Source organism: Macaca nemestrina, chromosome 17 (genome assembly GCF_043159975.1).
Source record: "Macaca nemestrina isolate mMacNem1 chromosome 17, mMacNem.hap1, whole genome shotgun sequence".
Taxonomy (NCBI): Eukaryota; Metazoa; Chordata; class Mammalia; order Primates; family Cercopithecidae; genus Macaca; species Macaca nemestrina.
In genome coordinates, this window is record NC_092141.1 from 87,412,348 (window position 1) to 87,429,201 (window position 16,854).

Sequence of the window (16,854 nt, forward strand, 5' to 3'; positions counted from 1 at the left end):
AAGAGATTTCTGGCTCATGCTGACAGGGAAGTCTGTTAATGGTTGTGAGAATGTCACTATTTTTATTGCCTTTCTGATAGGCCAGTTGGCATTCTGCCCAAAGGTGAACTGATGGCGAGAGGCGGGCAGCCCCACCCTGTTTGCCTAGGCGACACGTGAGGCCGCTCTCCCCTGGGCACCCAGTGGGTGTGGTAGGGGTGCTGTGCTGGTGCAAATTGCTCGCTTCAGGCTGAGCACACACACCAGCCTGTGGGCGCTTACACTTTCTCAGAGCTGTACTGGTGTCAGAGCAGGCGAGTGCTTATGCTGCCAGGATAAGACTATGAGATCTTCTGTCCTCTCCGTGTGTTTATTGGAGTCTGAGAATCCTGAGATTTATTGCAGAATACTGTGGGGGCGCTGGAGGGAGGAGTACATGTTCGTGCATGTACTCTTAAAATGTTCGTGCACTTCTGTCTTAGAACTGCAGAGGCCTGGCGCGGTGGATCACACCTATAATCCCAGCCCTTTGGGAGGGCAAGGTGGGCGGATCACCTGAGGCCAGAAGTTTGAGACCAGCCTGGCCAACATAGTGAAACCCTGTCTCTACTAAAAATACAAAAATTAGCCCGGTGTTGTGGCGCATGTCGGTAGTCCCAGCTACTCGTGAGGTTGAGGCACGAAAATCACTTGAACCCGGGAGACAGAGGTTGCAGTGAGCTGAGATCGCGCCACTGTACCCCAGCCTGAGCAAGACTCCATCTCAAAAACAAAACAAAACAAAACAAAAACAAAATAGGCCGGGTGCAGTTGTGGCTCACACCTGTAATCCCATCACTTTGGGAGTCAGAGGTGGGTGGATCACCTGAGGTCAGGAGTTTGAGACCAGCCTGGCCAGCATGGTGAAACCCCATCTCTACTAAAAATACAAAAATTAGCTGGGCGTGGTGGCAGCCGCCTGTAATCCCAAATACTCAGGAGGCTGAAGCGAGTGAATCGCTTGAACCCAGGAGCCGGAGGTTGCATTGAGCCGAGATTGCGCCATTGCACTCCAGCCTGGGTGACAAGACAAAACTCTGTCTCAAAATAAAATAAAACCTAAACTTCAGAGCTTTTTTTTTTTTTTTTTGAGAGGGAGTCTTGCTCTGTCACCCAGGCTGGAGTGCAGTGGCGTAAAGTCGGCTCACTGCAATCTCCGCCTCCTGGGTTTAAGCCATTCTCCTGCCCTAGCCTCCCCAGTAGCTAGAATCACAGGCACGCACCAGAATGCCCAGCTAAGTTTTGTATTTTTAGTAAGAGATGGGGTTTCACCATGTTGGCCAGGCTGGTTTTGAACTCCTGACCTTGTGATCTGCCCGCCTTGGCTCCCCAAAGTGCTGGGATTACAGGGGTGAGCCACTGTGCCTGGCCTTCAGAGCTTTTTTAACACTTAATTTGACCTTTTTTGGGAGAGACATTATTACTCTCAGTTTGTTTATTTTATTCAAACAGATATTTAACAAGTACCAACTGTGTCCCAGGCATCATTCGGCACATTGGGAATGGATCACTGGGTACCAGACAGACTAACTCCCTGCCCTCCTAAGGCTTGTAGTTTGATGGAAAGCAGATAAGAAGCAGATGCATCTCTACAAATATCAGGGAGCAAGTTACGAAGAGCAGAGCAAGAGAAGGCTCCAGGCTGCTGCAGGGTCTGTTACAAGGGGGCTCAGGGAGGGCTTCTCTGAGGAGCAGACACTCGGACTCGGGCAGTTGGCCTGAATGAAGAGGGAGCGTCCATGCCACCATCTGGGGCTGGAGTGTCCTGGCAGAGGGGACAGAAATGAGAAGCCCCTCGACCACACGAGGCTTGCAGAACAGCAGGGGTGCTGGGAGTGATGGACATTGAGATTGGAGGGTGGGCAGGGCGTGTTGGAAAGGGCTCAGAAGTCACGGTGCGAGTGCTGAGGGAGCGCTGCCATGGAGGCCAGGAGTGCTGAGGCCTGGATCAGCCTTCCACAGGGCAGAGTGACTTTGCAGAAGAGCAGGGGCAGGCGTCCTTTCTGAAGAGGGGGCCTAGAGCTGGGAGGCAGCGGAAGTCGCAACTCCAGTCCAGGTCCTCCTCTGGTGTCCCTGTGACACTTGCTTTATAGCGAGTGTTTGTGGAGTAGCAGCCGCCTTTGCCTACCCTGCACCCTGCCCTCTCTGGCACCCAGGGTGGCAGCATTTCTCTCTGCCCCATGAACTGCCAGCAGTCAGTCCCCTCCCAAAAGCACTTGGTCTGCAGAGGGCTGCTTCTTCCCTCTTCAGGCTATCGTTCCTGCTGCAGGTCTCCCTAATCGGATGGTTCCTGGAATTGTAAAGATGTCAGGCCCAGAGGTCAGGCCCTGGGATGAAGAGTCGGGCGTGATAACCAGTTTATGGCCTTGTACTGGGAAACAGATTTCCCGACAGTGAGTCCCAGGCCTGATAGTCTTAGCCCAGTGTATACACAGCCTGACATCCTGACTGGTGGTGCAGGTCTGACCACCGGAGCTCCAGACTGCTCAGGCCTAGAGCGAGGGAGATGAAACAGAACCTAAAGGGCTCCTGTGTTTTTTTTTTTTTTTTTTTTGGAGATAGTGTTTCTCTCTTGCCCAGGCTAGAGTGCAGTGGGGGTAATCTTAGCTCACTGCAGCCTTGACCTCCAAAAGGGCTTTTAGATTCCCCTTCCCCAGTTGGAAACTTCCCAGTTGTCCTCAGGACACAGACCAATGGCTAAAACTCCTGACTTGTGAGCTGAAATCTTGAAACACCATTGTTCCCAGCTGCCCTGGCCTGTGGGGCATGCTGGAGTATGGGCATCTCGCAGCAGCATCCTTTGGCATCTCCGGACCTGGCAGGTGCTTGACTCATGCTGTCTCCTTAGGGCTCCCCAGAGGGCATCAGGCTGGCCTGTGGTCGTTATTTTCTTTCTGATGGAGAAAGATTGCAGTGCAAATAAGTCTGGCGGGGAAGCTGATGGGCAGTCTCAGGTAGGTTAAAAGCGTGAGCTACCTCTCTAATCCTGGGCACTCACCTGCTGAAAAACCCTTATTCTTTCTATATGGGAAACATAGATATAGAGACTGTCTACAAATACATATACAGTCTGTCTTGGGGTCAAGAATGAGCAGTAGATGGGGAAGCAGTTGATGAAGTTGCGCACTGGAGGTGGCCTGCCTGCCTCTGAGCGCCGGCCCCTAGGTGGCCTCATAAAGAACCGAGCCAGTGCTTAGGTGGATTTGGCAAATAAAAAGTGTGTGTAGAACCATGCACCTCCAACCTTCTCCATCAGATTCTGTGGTCTAGGAGCTGTGGGGTGGACGCCGAGTCATGGTGGTGTGACACAGAGCGGCCTAACCCTCATCACCCATGTGGGCGTGTGGCCTTCCTACTCATCACCGTCACTGTTCTCTCCGTGGGCTCGGGAGAGCCAGCTGGACAAGTCACACTCAACAGACCCAGTGTTTTAAGAGGCTCATCTTGTCATTAGAAAAGTTGGAATGAACAACGGCAGGTGGGAGGAAGCTCCTGTCTCTGGTCTGAGGCTGGCGGACGCCTGCCTTGCGCCTTTCTCTGCCAGCTCCATGCTCTGGGGAAGAGGGGGTGGGAGGGGGCTGTGTGTACGAGGGGTCACGAGTGCTGTTCTGCTTGGACCAACCTGGGCAGTGTGAGCCATCTAGATCAGAGCTGCCAGGGGAAGGGGGCAGCCTGCCCACACCTGTGGTCCTGTGAATGGCCTGCATGGCCAGTGGCCCAGCGGGGCGGTCCTGTTTATGGTGCGAGGCACACAGGCCAGCAAGTGGCTTTGATGTGGCCCTTGGAGGGGTGGAGACAAGCCCATTACAGGAACAAGCGCAGGGCCTCGTCACCTCTTACCCAAGATATTCTTGGAAATGCTCTTGCTCTAAGTGAAGATTAGGAAACCATTTGCTATTTTAGGAGCCTGGTGTGTGTTACTTACTGTGTTGACTCGACCATGACGATTGTGTGGGTCCTTTGAAAGGGGCGTGTCAGTGGGGGAGACCTCAACACCCCATGAGGAGGGGCAACTCTGGGATGCTGGGATTAGTGCAGGGCACCCTAGAGGAACCCGGGGCCACCTGCTCACCCTCATTCATACCTGCTCAGTCTCATTACCTTCTCACCCCCACTCACACCTGCTCACACCACTTAAATCTGCTTGCTCCGGCCGGGCGCGGTGGCTCAAGCCTGTAATCCCAGCACTTTGGGAGGCCAAGGCGGGCGGATCACAAGGTCAGGAGATCGAGACCACAGTGAAACCCCGTCTCTACTAAAAATACAAAAAATTAGCCGGGCGCGGTGGCGGCGCCTGTAGTCCCAGCTACTCAGGAGGCTGAGGCAGGAGAATGGCGGGAACCCGGGAGGCGGAGCTTGCAGTGAGCCGAGATCGCGCCACTGCACTCCAGCCTGGGCAACAGCGTGAGACTCCGTCTCAAAAAAAAAAAAAAAAAAAAAAATCTGCTTGCTCCTGCTCACACCTGCTCACCCCTGCTCTTTACCCGCTCACCCCGATCACACCCGCTCACCCCTGCTCACACCCGCTCACCCCTGCTCACCCCTGGTCTTTACCCCCTCACCCCTGCTGACATGCGCTCACCCCTGCTCACACCCGCTCACCCCTGTTCATTACCTGCTCACCCTCACTACCTTCTCACCCCCACTCACACTTGCTTACACTGACATCAGGCAGGAGTTTCTGGGAGAAGCGTTCTTAGTGCCGGTGGAGGGCAGCACCTGAGGCCGAGCCTGGGTGCCCTGTGGGAGGAAGGGCGTCTCAGGCAGCACTTGTCCTTGGGATGCTAGGTCTCTGTAACAGCCTTTTTAGAATTAGTTCTGATGGGGGCTGGGCTGTGGGAATCCGCCCTGGACCTTGGGAAGGTGTGGAATGGGCCACAGAACTGTGCCTGTCATCATCTCAGGTAACATGTTAGTATTCTGAGTATGCCTGTGGCCTTGTTACAGAAATGTCCCTGTAGCGTGGCTCCCCCTGCCACACGGTGCACCCTGTGCCCTGCTTTTTCTCCAGCTGTAATACTGACTGGCTCATTTCCCAGCAAAAGGGGATATTGTTCTCTGGGTGTGACAGAAACTTACAGGGCCCTTTAGCTTTCTCCTTCATTGCCTTGTCCAGCCAGGAAGTCCCTGGGCCCTGTGGGCAGTGATGGCAGAGGTCTCAGGCCTGGACCCCCTTTGTCCTCACAGGGTTTTGGTGCATCAGCAACTTGAAATAGGGAGGCTGGGTCTGGGAGACTCGCATGTCCCTCAGTCAGAAGGGCACAGACAGCCTACCCAGGACCTATGGTGAGGCAGCCAGCCTTCAAGGCAGACCTGTTCTTACCAGCCACCCCGCGTGACAACCCCACATCTGCTGGCTTGGGTCGCGTGGTTGTCCTTCACCGTCTGCCCTGTTGCGCACTGAGGTGGCTGCTTCTGAGAAGTACGTGTGAGGATTCTCAGTGCTCACAGGAAGGGATGGCCAGTGCGGGTTCTGAGATTAGCAGGTAGTGTCAGCAGGTGTGGATGTGCAGAGGCGGTTCAGAGTGGGGTTCGAGGCCCTGAGCTCTCTGGGGAGAGGCTCAGTGGGCATCTGGGCAGGGGTATATGAGAGCAGTCCTGTAGGCGGCGTCACCATGTTCCCCTGGGAAAGCCTGCTTCTTGTCCTGCTTGGGACACAAGGCCACGGTGTGAGTGGTGGAAGCAAAGACTAGCAGTTGAGCTGAGACTGCGCCCCGGTCCTGGGTTCCTGCTTCCTGCCGCGCCGGGGTGGGGGGGAAGAGCGAGTCCTGGTGTGGCCTGTCCGCCGCTCTGCAGCCGCCCCTCATGTCCAGGCACCCAGAGCGGGCTGCCTTTCTCTTAGATTGCAGCAGCGTGTGGAGAGGACTTTGGCAGATGCTGTGCTCATTTCCTGTCTGCACGTTTCCTTTTCCCCGCAGGCCTCTGGCTGTACCTGGCAGGGAGCAGCCTGCCCTGTCTCACGCTGATTGGCTCTCCTAATTTTGGGTACAGGTCAGTTCACCGGGACCTGGAGGCCCAGATTGCGATCGTGACAGAGAACGAGGCCCTGCAGCAGCAGCTTCACCAGGTTGGTCATGGCAAATGGGATTTCCCAGGGTGCTGAGGGTGTGGCTGGGGTCCAGGCTCACCCGTGCTGTGGGGCTGCCCTGAGAGCTGTTTCCTGAGGCAACGAGTGAGACTCAGAGCAGAGCAGGAAAGACTCCGGGTCTCCAAGAGTGCAGTGATGGGTGCTGAGCCTCGGGAGATCGTGCCTGTGACTTCCCAGACGCTTCGCACCCCACATCCTGGAGACTTTTTCTTTCTCTGCACTGGAGGAGGCCACCATTTTCTCCCTGGGACCTTTCCCTTTTAAGAAAAAGGGTCAGCTCTTCAAAGGTTCAGCATTGGAGCTGGGCGCGGGGGCGCACGCCTGGAATCCCAGCACTTGGGGAGGTCGAGGCGGGTGGATCGTCTGAGGTCAGGAGTTCAAGACCAGCCTGGCCAACATGGTGAACCGTCACCTTTACTAAAAATGCAAGAAAGTAGCTGGGCATGGTGGCAGGTGCCTGTAATCCCAGGTACTCGGGAGGCTGAGATGGGAGAATCGCTTGAACCTAGGAAGCAGAGGTTGCAGTGAGCTGAGGTCATGCCATTGCACTCCAGCCTGGGCAACGAGTGAAACTCCATCTCAAAAAATAAAGGGTTCAGCAGTGGTTTCGGCCCTCCGTTGTGTAATATTAGCGTATTTTCTCTTTAAGGAGATAAAAGAAGGTTACCAGGAGCTGGTGAATGCTTCTGGATGACCCTCTATTTGATGGCCTGTGACATGTGGATAGACTTTTGAAATGGGAGCACATTATTACCCTTTTATCTGAGACCTTGATGGTGCCTTGGGCTCATGAATTTGTGATCTTTGCAATAACCCTTTTCCATGGAAGGCACCAACTTCCCTTTTCCATTCCTGGGGATGCAGATAACACGACCACAGGCCAGAGCCCAGCAGCGTCGGACAGTAACTCTGAAGCTTTTATGCTCCAGGGTTTGGGAATAACTGTTGCAAAATTGTCAGAGCCTTTGTTGATGGACGAGGAAATAGTCACTGCTGTGTTCCCTGGGATCTGTCCTCCTGCAGCCTGGGAATCTTGTCAGTGACCGATTGGGGCCTTGGTGCCAGGAAAGGCTTCATGACCACGACAGGCGCAAGAGGAAGTGACAGCGGTCAGTCATGCTCTGGGTGGGCCAGTGGGGTAATGGGTTTGCTCGGGTTTCTTCCTACAGTGAGGTTTACAGCAAATGACTGAGGAAGCCCCCACAAGCTGAGAGATTCCAGTAATAGGGTGACAAGCTGGCCTTGGAGCCAGGCTAGTGGGAAAGACCTGAGCCGGCAGCTTTCCACGCGGGCTTTCCTGGACTTCTGCTTCGGTTCCAGGGGCCGTTTGCAGAGACTTCCACTGCAGCTCTGCGCCAGGGCGGTGGAGAGTCCTTGGTGACTGGCCAGGGCCCAGGATGCGTTCTGCATGGGTCTGAGTTGATGGGGGAGCAAGTCCTCCAGGCCTGCGCTGGGGTCCTGGCACTGACTGTCCTCCCCCACTGCCCTGGTAAGAGCATTGAACCCACATCCTGGATCTTGAGAAAAGCTGGGGCCGCTTGTGGTTAGGAGCTGCTTTCTCAAATGACATATTTAGGATATTTTCTTTTTCTTCCCAAACCTGAGTCCCAGGGGCTTTTGCCTGTGGGAGGGTGGTAGCTCTGCTACTGTAGTTATTCCGTTCTTTAGGGATAGACTGATTTCTCTGCCTGTGAAACGCAGAAATATGTTTCCAGATAATTCCGCCTATGCTTATATACTGGGACGGCAGCTGCTCTCCTGGGCCCTGCAGTGCCCGGTCCCTAGATACCAAGTCCTGCTGGGACTGCCCAGCCTCCAGCCTCCCCACAACCCAGAAAGTCCCTAAAGCCCCAGCCACCACAGGCTCCCTGCTCTCCGAAGCTGTCTCTGGAGCTCTCCTTGGGAATTCAGGGAAGGGCCCTCCTATTCAAGTCACATTGGGCACTGGGAACGGGGAGATATTTTTATCAGAATCTGAAGTCCCTCCCTCCACTTAGTACATACAATAAACACTGAAAGCTTCCTGGTTTTGTTCAGGGAACACAGTTTACCACTTGTGACCCAAGAAAGACTCCCTCGAACAGCGTGGTAACCTCGTCAGCTGACTTCCTTCTCCATCCCTGTTGTGGAGTCTGTGAGGAAGCCTAAGTGTTTCTGGGAATTTCGTTGCAATCTTGGCTGGGTGTGCATTTGAAGACATAAAGCTGGGGCCAGGTCTGTGGAGACTCCTGCACGCCAGCCCCCCGAGACCAGAGCTGGCTCTTCCATCAGGCACGTCCAGCCAGGGATTGGGACCTCAGCAGCAATTAGGAAGCCCCATGTCTGTGACACGTGGGGCTGCGGGGCTGCTCAGTTGGGAGTGTGGCATGGACCGGTGGATGGGACCCACTGAGCCTGGGACGGGGGCAGGGGGAAATGAAGCCGGGGCCTGGCTTTGCCCAGCTCTTGATGGGAAAAGCCAAGGCTACATTCTCTGTAGGGTTCTGGAGTGTGGGGTGTCCCCTTCCTGTCACCCCTGGGGTAGAGGAGTTGCCAGGGCTCACTCCCGGTCTCCTGAGCAGGGAGGGTGCTGCTTTGAGTGGCACAGGCCACCGCTCCTGCTGTCCTGTGGTTGGCACTGTGCTTCTGTGGTCATCACCCGTGGTCCTCACGACAAGGTGGGTGTAGGTGTGGCCCGGACGTTACCGAGGAGAGCGCTGGAGACTCAGTGGAGGAGAGAGGGCTAGAGTCGCGGTGTGACCGTGTGAGCGCTGCCAGGTGCCCCACTGAGGAGGGAGCATTTGGAGGGTAGACTCTTACGAGAGAAGCTTCTCAAAGATCCCGAACACCATTTCAGGCAAAGCATATATAATTTTTTTTTTTTTTTAATGGAGTCTTGCTCTGTCGCCCAGGCTGGAGTGCAGTGGTGCGATCTCAGCTCACTACAACCTCCGCCTCCCCGGTTCAAGTGAATCTCCTGCCTCAGCCTCCCGAGTAGCTGGGATTACAGGTGCACACCACCACGCCTGGCTAATGTTTGTATTTTTAGTAGAGATGGGGTTTCATCATGTTGGCCAGGCTGGTTTCGAACTCCTGACCTCAAGTGATCCACCCGCCTTGGCCTCCCAAAGTGCTGGGATTACAGGCATGAGCCATCACGCCCGGCCACATACATAAATGTTTTTAAACCTGTTTTAAAATATGAAATTAACAATTCACTATAAAAATTAAGAAAAGCGGAAATAAACCATTTCATGCAGGGAAAACCACTGAAGCAAGCCATTGTGGTGACTGGCTGCCTGCCTTCTGCGTACAGCACACAGAGAGGCAGAGCGTTAAGCGTCAGATGACGATTCTGTTGTGGACATGTATTTCGTGTCCAGCTTCCTCTGCCTGCCAATTCTGGGCACTTTCCCATATGGTTAGGTAAACGTTCTTCTCATGGCAAAAACTGGTGTGTCGTACGAGTTGTTAGTAAGTTCGTGGTGAATGCTGGTTTGTCATATGAGTTGTTAGTAAGTTGGCTGTTGGACATTTAGGTGGTTTCCAGTTTTTCCCTGTTATAAATATTATGATAAATATCTGTATATAAAAATCTTAGTGCATAGTGATTTTCTTGTGGTAAACTCTTGTAAAGGGAGCTTTTTAAGATGCTTGATTCTTGTTGCCAGAGCTCACTCTAGAAGACGACTTGTCCCCCTTTTCCTCAGCACTAAGCATTCATCAGCGTGGAGGATAATGACATCACAAAACAGCTTTGTGCCAGTTTGATAGAAGAAAAACTGTCTCATTTAAAAAATACCTCATTTTAATTTGCATTACCTCATTTAGTGAGGGTGAACATTTAAACTATTTTTCCCACCAGTTATATTTCTTCAACTGTAAATTGAAGAAATTTAAGAGTCCTTTACATGTCTTGGTCTTAAAAGCCTTTTGGTTTGTGTTTTTGAGACAAGGTCTCACTTTGCCACCCAGGCTGGAATGCAGTGGCACCATCACGGCTCACTGCAGCTTTGACCTCCTAGGCGGAAGCCATTGCCTGCCTCAGCCTCCCAAGTTGCTGGGACTACAGGCACACACCACCATACCCAGCTAATTTTTTAGATGTTTTCATAGAGACGATGTGTTCCCTATGTTGCCCAGGATGGCCTCAAACTCCTCAGCTCAAGTGATCCTCCTGCCTCGGCCTCCAAAAGTGTTGGGATTCTAGGCTTGAGCCACTGTGCCCGGCCCTTAGAAGTCTTCAGGAACACGGCTTCTTAGCTTTTCTGAGGAATGTTTCACAGTGCAACTTGTAGGGCCTGGCCTTGCCTGCCACCAGAGCACCCTGGGAATCTCGGGGCCAGGTAGACGTGGGAAGTCAGGGTTTTCCAGGCTGGCCTGAGGGGCTGGGCTAGGGCCAGCCGGCCATGTGGTGCGGTGCTGGAGGGGACTCCTCACTGTTCCTGTCTGTCCCTCTTCCTCAGGAGCAAGAGCAGCTCTACCTGAGGTCAGGGGTGGTGTCCTCTGCCACCTTCGAGCAGCCGAGTCGCCAGGTGAAGCTGTGGGTGAAGATGGTGACTCCACTGATCAAGAACTTCTTCTGAGGACAGACAGGTGCTGTCTCTAGCATCGTCTCAGCACGGTTTGCCCGGGAGTTCACAGGTGGGGCAGGTGGTCGTTCTGACTCAACCAGAGCTCCCGGAGGACTCTTTGATCCCTTTCTCAGTTAAACACAGAGCAGCATCTTCAGGGGTGTGGCAACTGTCCTCCAAGTTAGAAGCGGAATGCTAAAGTAGGCAGTCTGTTGACTTTCCATCAGGTACCCACTCCACTAAGTCTCAAGATGCCTGTGTTGGGGTCGGCAGTGGGCAACCCCTTCTGCTCTCCCTTCCCAGGGGGTCGTAAAGAGGCCCTGGGGCAAGGGCTCAGGGATGAGGGGGCAGAAAGGCAGATGGAGCCCCTCCAAGCTGATCATGCTGGTGCAGGAGATGTAGACGTGGGAGGAGGAGAGCACGGTTGCTCGTGAGAGTGGCTCTGGCTTGCTGTCCTGGCTAGCTGCAGCCTGCAGGGCGGGGCGTCGGTGGAGCCAGATCTCGGGCTGCTGCCTGGACGCCTCGCTGACATCCCTGTGCTGCGGTTACAGAGATGCGCCCTTCTAGACTCCGGAAGTTGAGTATCAGGACCCTCTCTGCCCACCCAGGAGGGGCCTGCCGCTTCACCAGAGGCACCAGTAGGGTCCCAGTCACCTGAGGTACCCCTGGACTGTCTTTGACGCCTAGAGGTCCAGGCAGGGGGTGGCTGCCGTTAAAGGTGGGGTCTTTGCTGGGTGGCCCTCTGTGTCCTGGATTCCTCCGGGCCTGGACAGCACTTCACGTGGGGTCAGGCTCCCGAGGCCGCTGCGGCCCCTGCTCTTTGGGTCTGGATGTTGGGGGTAGCTCTGTTGCTTTGGATGGTTGGGCCTTCGGATGGTGGCTTGTGGGGAGGGATGGTGAGGAGTCCAAGAGGAGCCAGGGCCCTGTGGCCGGCGTATGCGCCAGTGCTGGCGTCTCATGTGTGCAGCATGGGCTCCCTTAGCGCCTGCCACCTTAGTTCTCGGCTAAATCTCATTTTTAAAAAATGTGTAGTTTATCTTGCAACTTCTCCTAGTTATTTTAATTACTTTTAATTTTATTGGAATAATATGTGCAAATGTAGAGAGTAAAACAATACCGCGGCCATTTCCTGCCCTCCCCTCAGGCAGCCACTTTGGCTTGTTTCTTCTGATGTGCACACGTGTCTGTATTTCTAAATAACGTGCATATCCTCTTATCTTCCCCCAAAATATATACTTAACCAAAAAAGCACCAGTGTCACTCCTAAAACAAAAATTACCAAGAATGTCTTAGTGTCATCAAATACCTAAATGGTGTTCACAATTCCAGTTGCCTTAAAATTAATTTTTTCGATTGACTTGAAGTTAAGGACTATACCTTGTGATTGTTTTTGCCCTAGCAATTTATTTTTTGAAGAATGAACTTTGTGTTGGATCTACTTAAAACGTTTTTGTGTCATCTAGTAGCAGGAGATTTTGAATCCACATCATGTGTGTTTATAAAGCCAGCTCTCCACATCCCCCAGTGTCTCCAGGAGCAGCTTTCGTAACCTCACTGCCTGATCTCTTTATCTTGAGGTGCTTGACCCTTGCACAGAGAGAAGCTTCCTGGGCTGCAGGGCATGGCAGCCTTTCCTTTCCTGGAGTGAGATTAGATTTAGTCCCTGTACTTTGCCTCTCTAGAAGTAGCTTCTTGCCTTTCCCTCCCGAGGGCTGGCAGCAGTCACTGTCACCCTTCATGGGGTCTGGTTCATGGGCTCACCTGGTCTTAGACAAGGGCAGCTGCAGTCCCCGCACCAGGCAGAACTGCAGTTTGAGTGGCTGGGGATAGATGGAGTGGCGGCCTGGCCACACTGCCCTGGGCAGCAGCACATCAGTTAACAGTTTGCCTTCAAACTAGTCATTACTCTGTCTTGTGGGACAATTAGACTAGAGGAGCCAAAGGAATGTGCAGGGGCAGTGGGTTTCTGTTTGGAGAGTGGCTTTCGGTAAACAGAGTTCGCATTCCTCCAGATTCTGTGGGACCAGAGTAAACATCATTGTGCCACAGCCCGGCTGAAGCCATCTGCAGTGCTGTTCCCGCAGCGCACCGCTGCTCCCTCTGTCTCGGCTAATGACCTTCAAGGCTGTCCTAGGCAGGTTCTCCCCGAGGAGCTCCCCAGACCAAGGCTCCCTAACTCTGCAAAGCAACCAGAGCAACAGAGAAGAGCGGGTGGTCGCCGCCGCAGTCCTCCCGGCGTTCTAGGTGCATGGGGCTGTTGTGCTCCAGTCCCTGTGTCCTGTCGCTGGAGTGCAGCTTAAGTGCGAATCATCTCTTGGAAAGTTTAGAGATAATTTTGTCAACTACCCACGATATATATGTGTGGAATACTCTTATTTCATGATTTAAAGGCAAAATGGAAAAACTTCACATTTTGTGGTTATTACCAGGGACTGAAGTGAGTTGCTTGGTGGCCCCTGGCAGCTTTATCTCCCCTGGTCACCTGAAGGGCTGCAGTGACCCCTCCTGGCCAGCAGAGGTATTGGCCCAGCCAGGCTGGGGGAGGCTGAAACTGCCGCCTCTGCAGCCCCAAAGGGGCTGGATTCCTTCCTTGGGTGCCAGGAAGGGAGGATTTGAGGGATGTTTTTCTTCTCCCTCCGATAGCCCTACTGGGCCCTAAGATTGTTGTGAATCATTACCCTCAGAATTTGGATTTTCTAGATGCTTCTTAACCCATGATTTAGGTGAGTAAACTTGGAAAAATGTTTTTGCAAAACTTGATGATCAAGCTGAACTTAGACATTCCCAGTGGGTGTGTTTGCATTTTCCCCCTTTTGAGACAGGGTCTATTCTGTCACCCAGGCTGGAGTGCAGTAGCATGATCATGGCTTGCTGCATACTTGACCTCATGGGCTCAAGCGACCCTCCTGCCTCAGCCTCCTGACTAGCTGGGACTACAGGCACATACAACATTCCCGGCTCATTTTTTGTATTTTTGGCAGAGATGGTTTTGCCATGTTGCCCAGGCTCAAGTAATCCCGCCATCCTGGGATTAGAGGTGTGAACTGCTGCACCAGCCTGCTTTGCTTTGAAGCCTAAGAAACTTCGAGGGCCGGGCGCAGTGGTTCACACTTGTAATCCCAGCACTTTGGGAGGCCAAGGTCAGTGAATCACCTGAGGTCAGGAGTTTGAGACCAGCCTGGCCACCATGGTGAAACCCTGTCTCTACTAAAAATACAAAAATTAGCTGGGTGTGGTGGTAGGTGCCTGTAGTCCCAGCTACTTGGGAGGTTGAGGCAGGAGAATCGCTTGAGCCCAGGAGGTGGAGGTTGCAGTGAGCCAAGATTGCATCATTGCATTCCAGCCTGGGCGACAAGAGTGAAACTCTGTCTCAAAAAAAAAAAAAAAATGTTGAGGACCCTGTCTTGGTCCCCCTGGGATCTATCTTTTCTGGCGTTTACAGCTGCCTCCCCTCATCCCCCAGGTTGCTAGTTAATCCTCTCCCCTTGTGCCTGCGCCCTGCTGCCGTAGCCAGCCTGGCCACCTCACTGCCGTGTCCTGCATCAGCACAGCCGCAGAGCCCCACACGTCCGGGGCTGGCTTGTGGGAACGGCTTGTTCTTCTAGACTCTGGGGGCGGGGGCTTGGGTGTGTTTCCTTACTTGTAAAAGGTCCTGTTGTTTTTGGGAGCGGGGAGTAATGGCAGATGAGACGTTGTGTGGAGGCGGCAGCTTCTGTTACGGAGTAACGCCCTGTCCCCTCATTGGCAGGTGGTTTGCATGTAGCATCAGGCCGGAGGGTGTGAGTGCCAAGCCTTCACCCCACATGCTGCTCGTGTTAAAAACAAACCCCACTGACCCCCCCCCCCGCCCCCAGGAAGTCAGGATTTAGGGTTTGCTTCCTGGAATGCTTGCCTTTGGCTGCTGGGAAGTGGGGCCTTTCCCCAAAGCCTGAGCCAGGCCCTACGGTGGCCATCAGGTACAGAATGGAGTCAGATGGGCACAACTGAATGGTTCCACTGGTTTTAATCTGCCCCACCTCTTCCATGCCAACCTCCACCCTCTGGTTAGTTCACCTTGATTATTTAAGAGAACAAAAGCAACCACCAGTTCCTGTAAATAATAAGTCACCGGTGAAGGGCTGAGTCGTGGTCCAGCCCCGGGGAGCGTGGGCCATGAGGCGGGGGTGAGCTAAACCTGCAGCAGCAGCGCCACGGCTGCCAGGACCCACTTCGCTGCCTTCTCCTTGGTCTTCAGGTTAAAGGTCCAGACGTAGGTGGGGCCGCGGATGCGTGTTTTGTACACGGGACACTCATAGATGTTCTTGGTCTCCATGCGGTCCACAGGAATGGCCTTGATGAAGATGACAGGCATGGCTGGGGTCAGCTCCTTCAGCCGCGCTTCTGCGATGACTCCGGTCTGGGTGTCCCAGCGAGCCCCTGCAGGGACAGTATGGCTGAGGGCCGGGTGTGCTGCCAGTAAGTAAGGGAGGGGTCCTCCCTTTGCAGAGATGGGCTCCACCCCAAAAGGCTTCAGGCCAGGTGCCACAGCAGGAAGCAGAGGCCTTCGTAGGTGATGGCGTGCATGTTGTAACTACCCCGTCTCGCTGGGCACAAGGAACCGCTCAGCTAAAGCCCTCGGGTTCCATCCGTTTAAATCTGTGGCGTTTTCAGAGCCTCATCTGTCAGCCTTAATGTCAGTGGCAGGAAATCATAACTCCAGCTAACAATTAAAGTTCCCTGATTCTTCATGTGTGATGTCTGCTCTATGTGTACATACAGCTATGTATATAAATATTATTTGCCTTCAACCAGACTATTATTTCTACTCGCCCCGTTTAATGATGTTTCTGTTTCCTGTCTGAAATCTCAAAATAAACATGGAGAGCTTGTCTTGGTTGTGTAGGAAATGGGGCGCCTGAGCCAGTGCCAGCCCAGCCCTGCCACCCCACAGGTAACAGGGTGATGTCAGCTGTTGAAGGGGACAGGAATGTGGCGGTGGCATTGCTGCTCAACTCAGAGGCGGGCTGAGGAGAAGGCCGGCCTCGTTGTCCTGTCTGACCTCTTCTGTGTAGCAGGATAGGGGTGATGTGGGGGTAGATTTCTAACAGGTGCGCCAGCCTCTTTTCCCTTGAACCCTGTGCTCCAGGAGCCGCAGCAGCTGGGGATCGGGTGGGACTGGGCCAGCCGGCCTGCCCTGGAGTCTCAGCGCAGCCACAAAACGCACTTCTGTCCTGGGCTCACTGCTCCATGCCGGGGAAAGCCTGAGCTTTTCAGCGCTTCTCATCAGGTCAGAGCCGCTCTCACACAAGCTCTGCTGTTTTCACTAAAACACAGACCAAGTGACTGGGGCGTTTTTGGTCTCCTCCAGACCGCTGCACATTCCCTGAATCCTCTCAACTCTCTCTAGGGTCAGTGTGGCTCTGACCTGCAGGCTGATGCCCCCTGAGAGCACCTCTCTCCTGCCTGTCCCCACAGCTCTTGAACAGCCTGTCTTTGCCAAGAGCTAGTTTTATCTTGTCTTGGCAAGTAGCACTGGCTCTGGAAGCTTCTGCAGACAGAACCCTCCTTACCTTCCATGAAGAGTCCATACACATAGGAGCCCTCTCGGGGGGGAGCGGTCATGTCCTCTCGGTTTTTCTTGGTCACCTCCACAGACAGACACATCTTGTCCAGCGGCCACTCGTTCTTTCTGGCCATGGACTGCATGATGGCCGTGAGGAACGACTGGGGGTTGAAGAAGCCAGCCAGCCACACGGTGGTGGGCAGGGCAAAGTCTGTTGTCCAGGCCTCGAGTTCCTGCAAGGACACACGAGCCACTGAGAGGAGAGGGCACAGGATGACATGGGAACGACAGGGCCTTGGCCGTTCTGAGCAGGGTTCATGCCAGAACCTTCCATGGGCTACTCAGCAAGCTAGAAGTGCTGGACAGAGTAGGGGCCATGGAGCCCAGCCACCTGCCGTGACGCAACTTTGGTGTCTGCCTGTTTTTTTTTTTTTTTGAGACGGAGTTCGCTCTGTCACCCAGGCTGGAGTGCAGTGGCACAATCTTGGCTCACCACAACCTCCACCTCCTGGGTTCGAGCGATTCTTCTGCCTCAGCCTCCTAAGTAGCTGAGATTACAGGTACAGGCCATCATGCTTGGCTTATTTTTGTATTTTTAGTAGAGACGGGGTTTCGCCATGTTGGCCAGGCTGGTCTCGAACTCCTGGCCTCAA

The 16,854-nt window shown here is 53.8% G+C and overlaps 2 protein-coding genes across 4 annotated transcripts in view; one reads left to right on the forward strand and one right to left on the reverse strand.

Annotated features, from left to right (window-relative positions):
- Positions 1-15,451, forward strand: part of LOC105469246 (phosphatidylglycerophosphate synthase 1) — a 50,130-nt gene extending 34,679 nt beyond the window's left edge. Inside the window, exons 8-10 of one of the 3 annotated variants that reach the window (XM_011720059.3) lie at positions 5,937-6,085; positions 10,552-10,681; positions 14,983-15,451. In XM_011720059.3, coding sequence (XP_011718361.1) covers positions 5,937-6,085; positions 10,552-10,671 — 269 coding nt within the window. In that variant the 3' untranslated portion in view covers positions 10,672-10,681; positions 14,983-15,451. Of the gene's footprint in view, positions 1-1,470; positions 2,973-5,936; positions 6,086-10,551; positions 10,682-14,982 lie in introns of those variants that run through there. The other 2 variants (XR_011615215.1, XM_011720060.2) reach the window with 2 other exon arrangements.
- Positions 14,648-16,854, reverse strand: part of LOC105469383 (dynein axonemal heavy chain 17) — a 152,411-nt gene continuing 150,204 nt past the window's right edge. Inside the window, exons 80-81 of the mRNA XM_071081739.1 lie at positions 16,209-16,434; positions 14,648-15,075 (exon numbers count right to left, since the gene is read on the reverse strand). Of these exons, the coding sequence (XP_070937840.1) occupies positions 14,828-15,075; positions 16,209-16,434 (474 nt within the window). The 3' untranslated portion in view covers positions 14,648-14,827. The remainder of the gene's footprint in view (positions 15,076-16,208; positions 16,435-16,854) is intronic.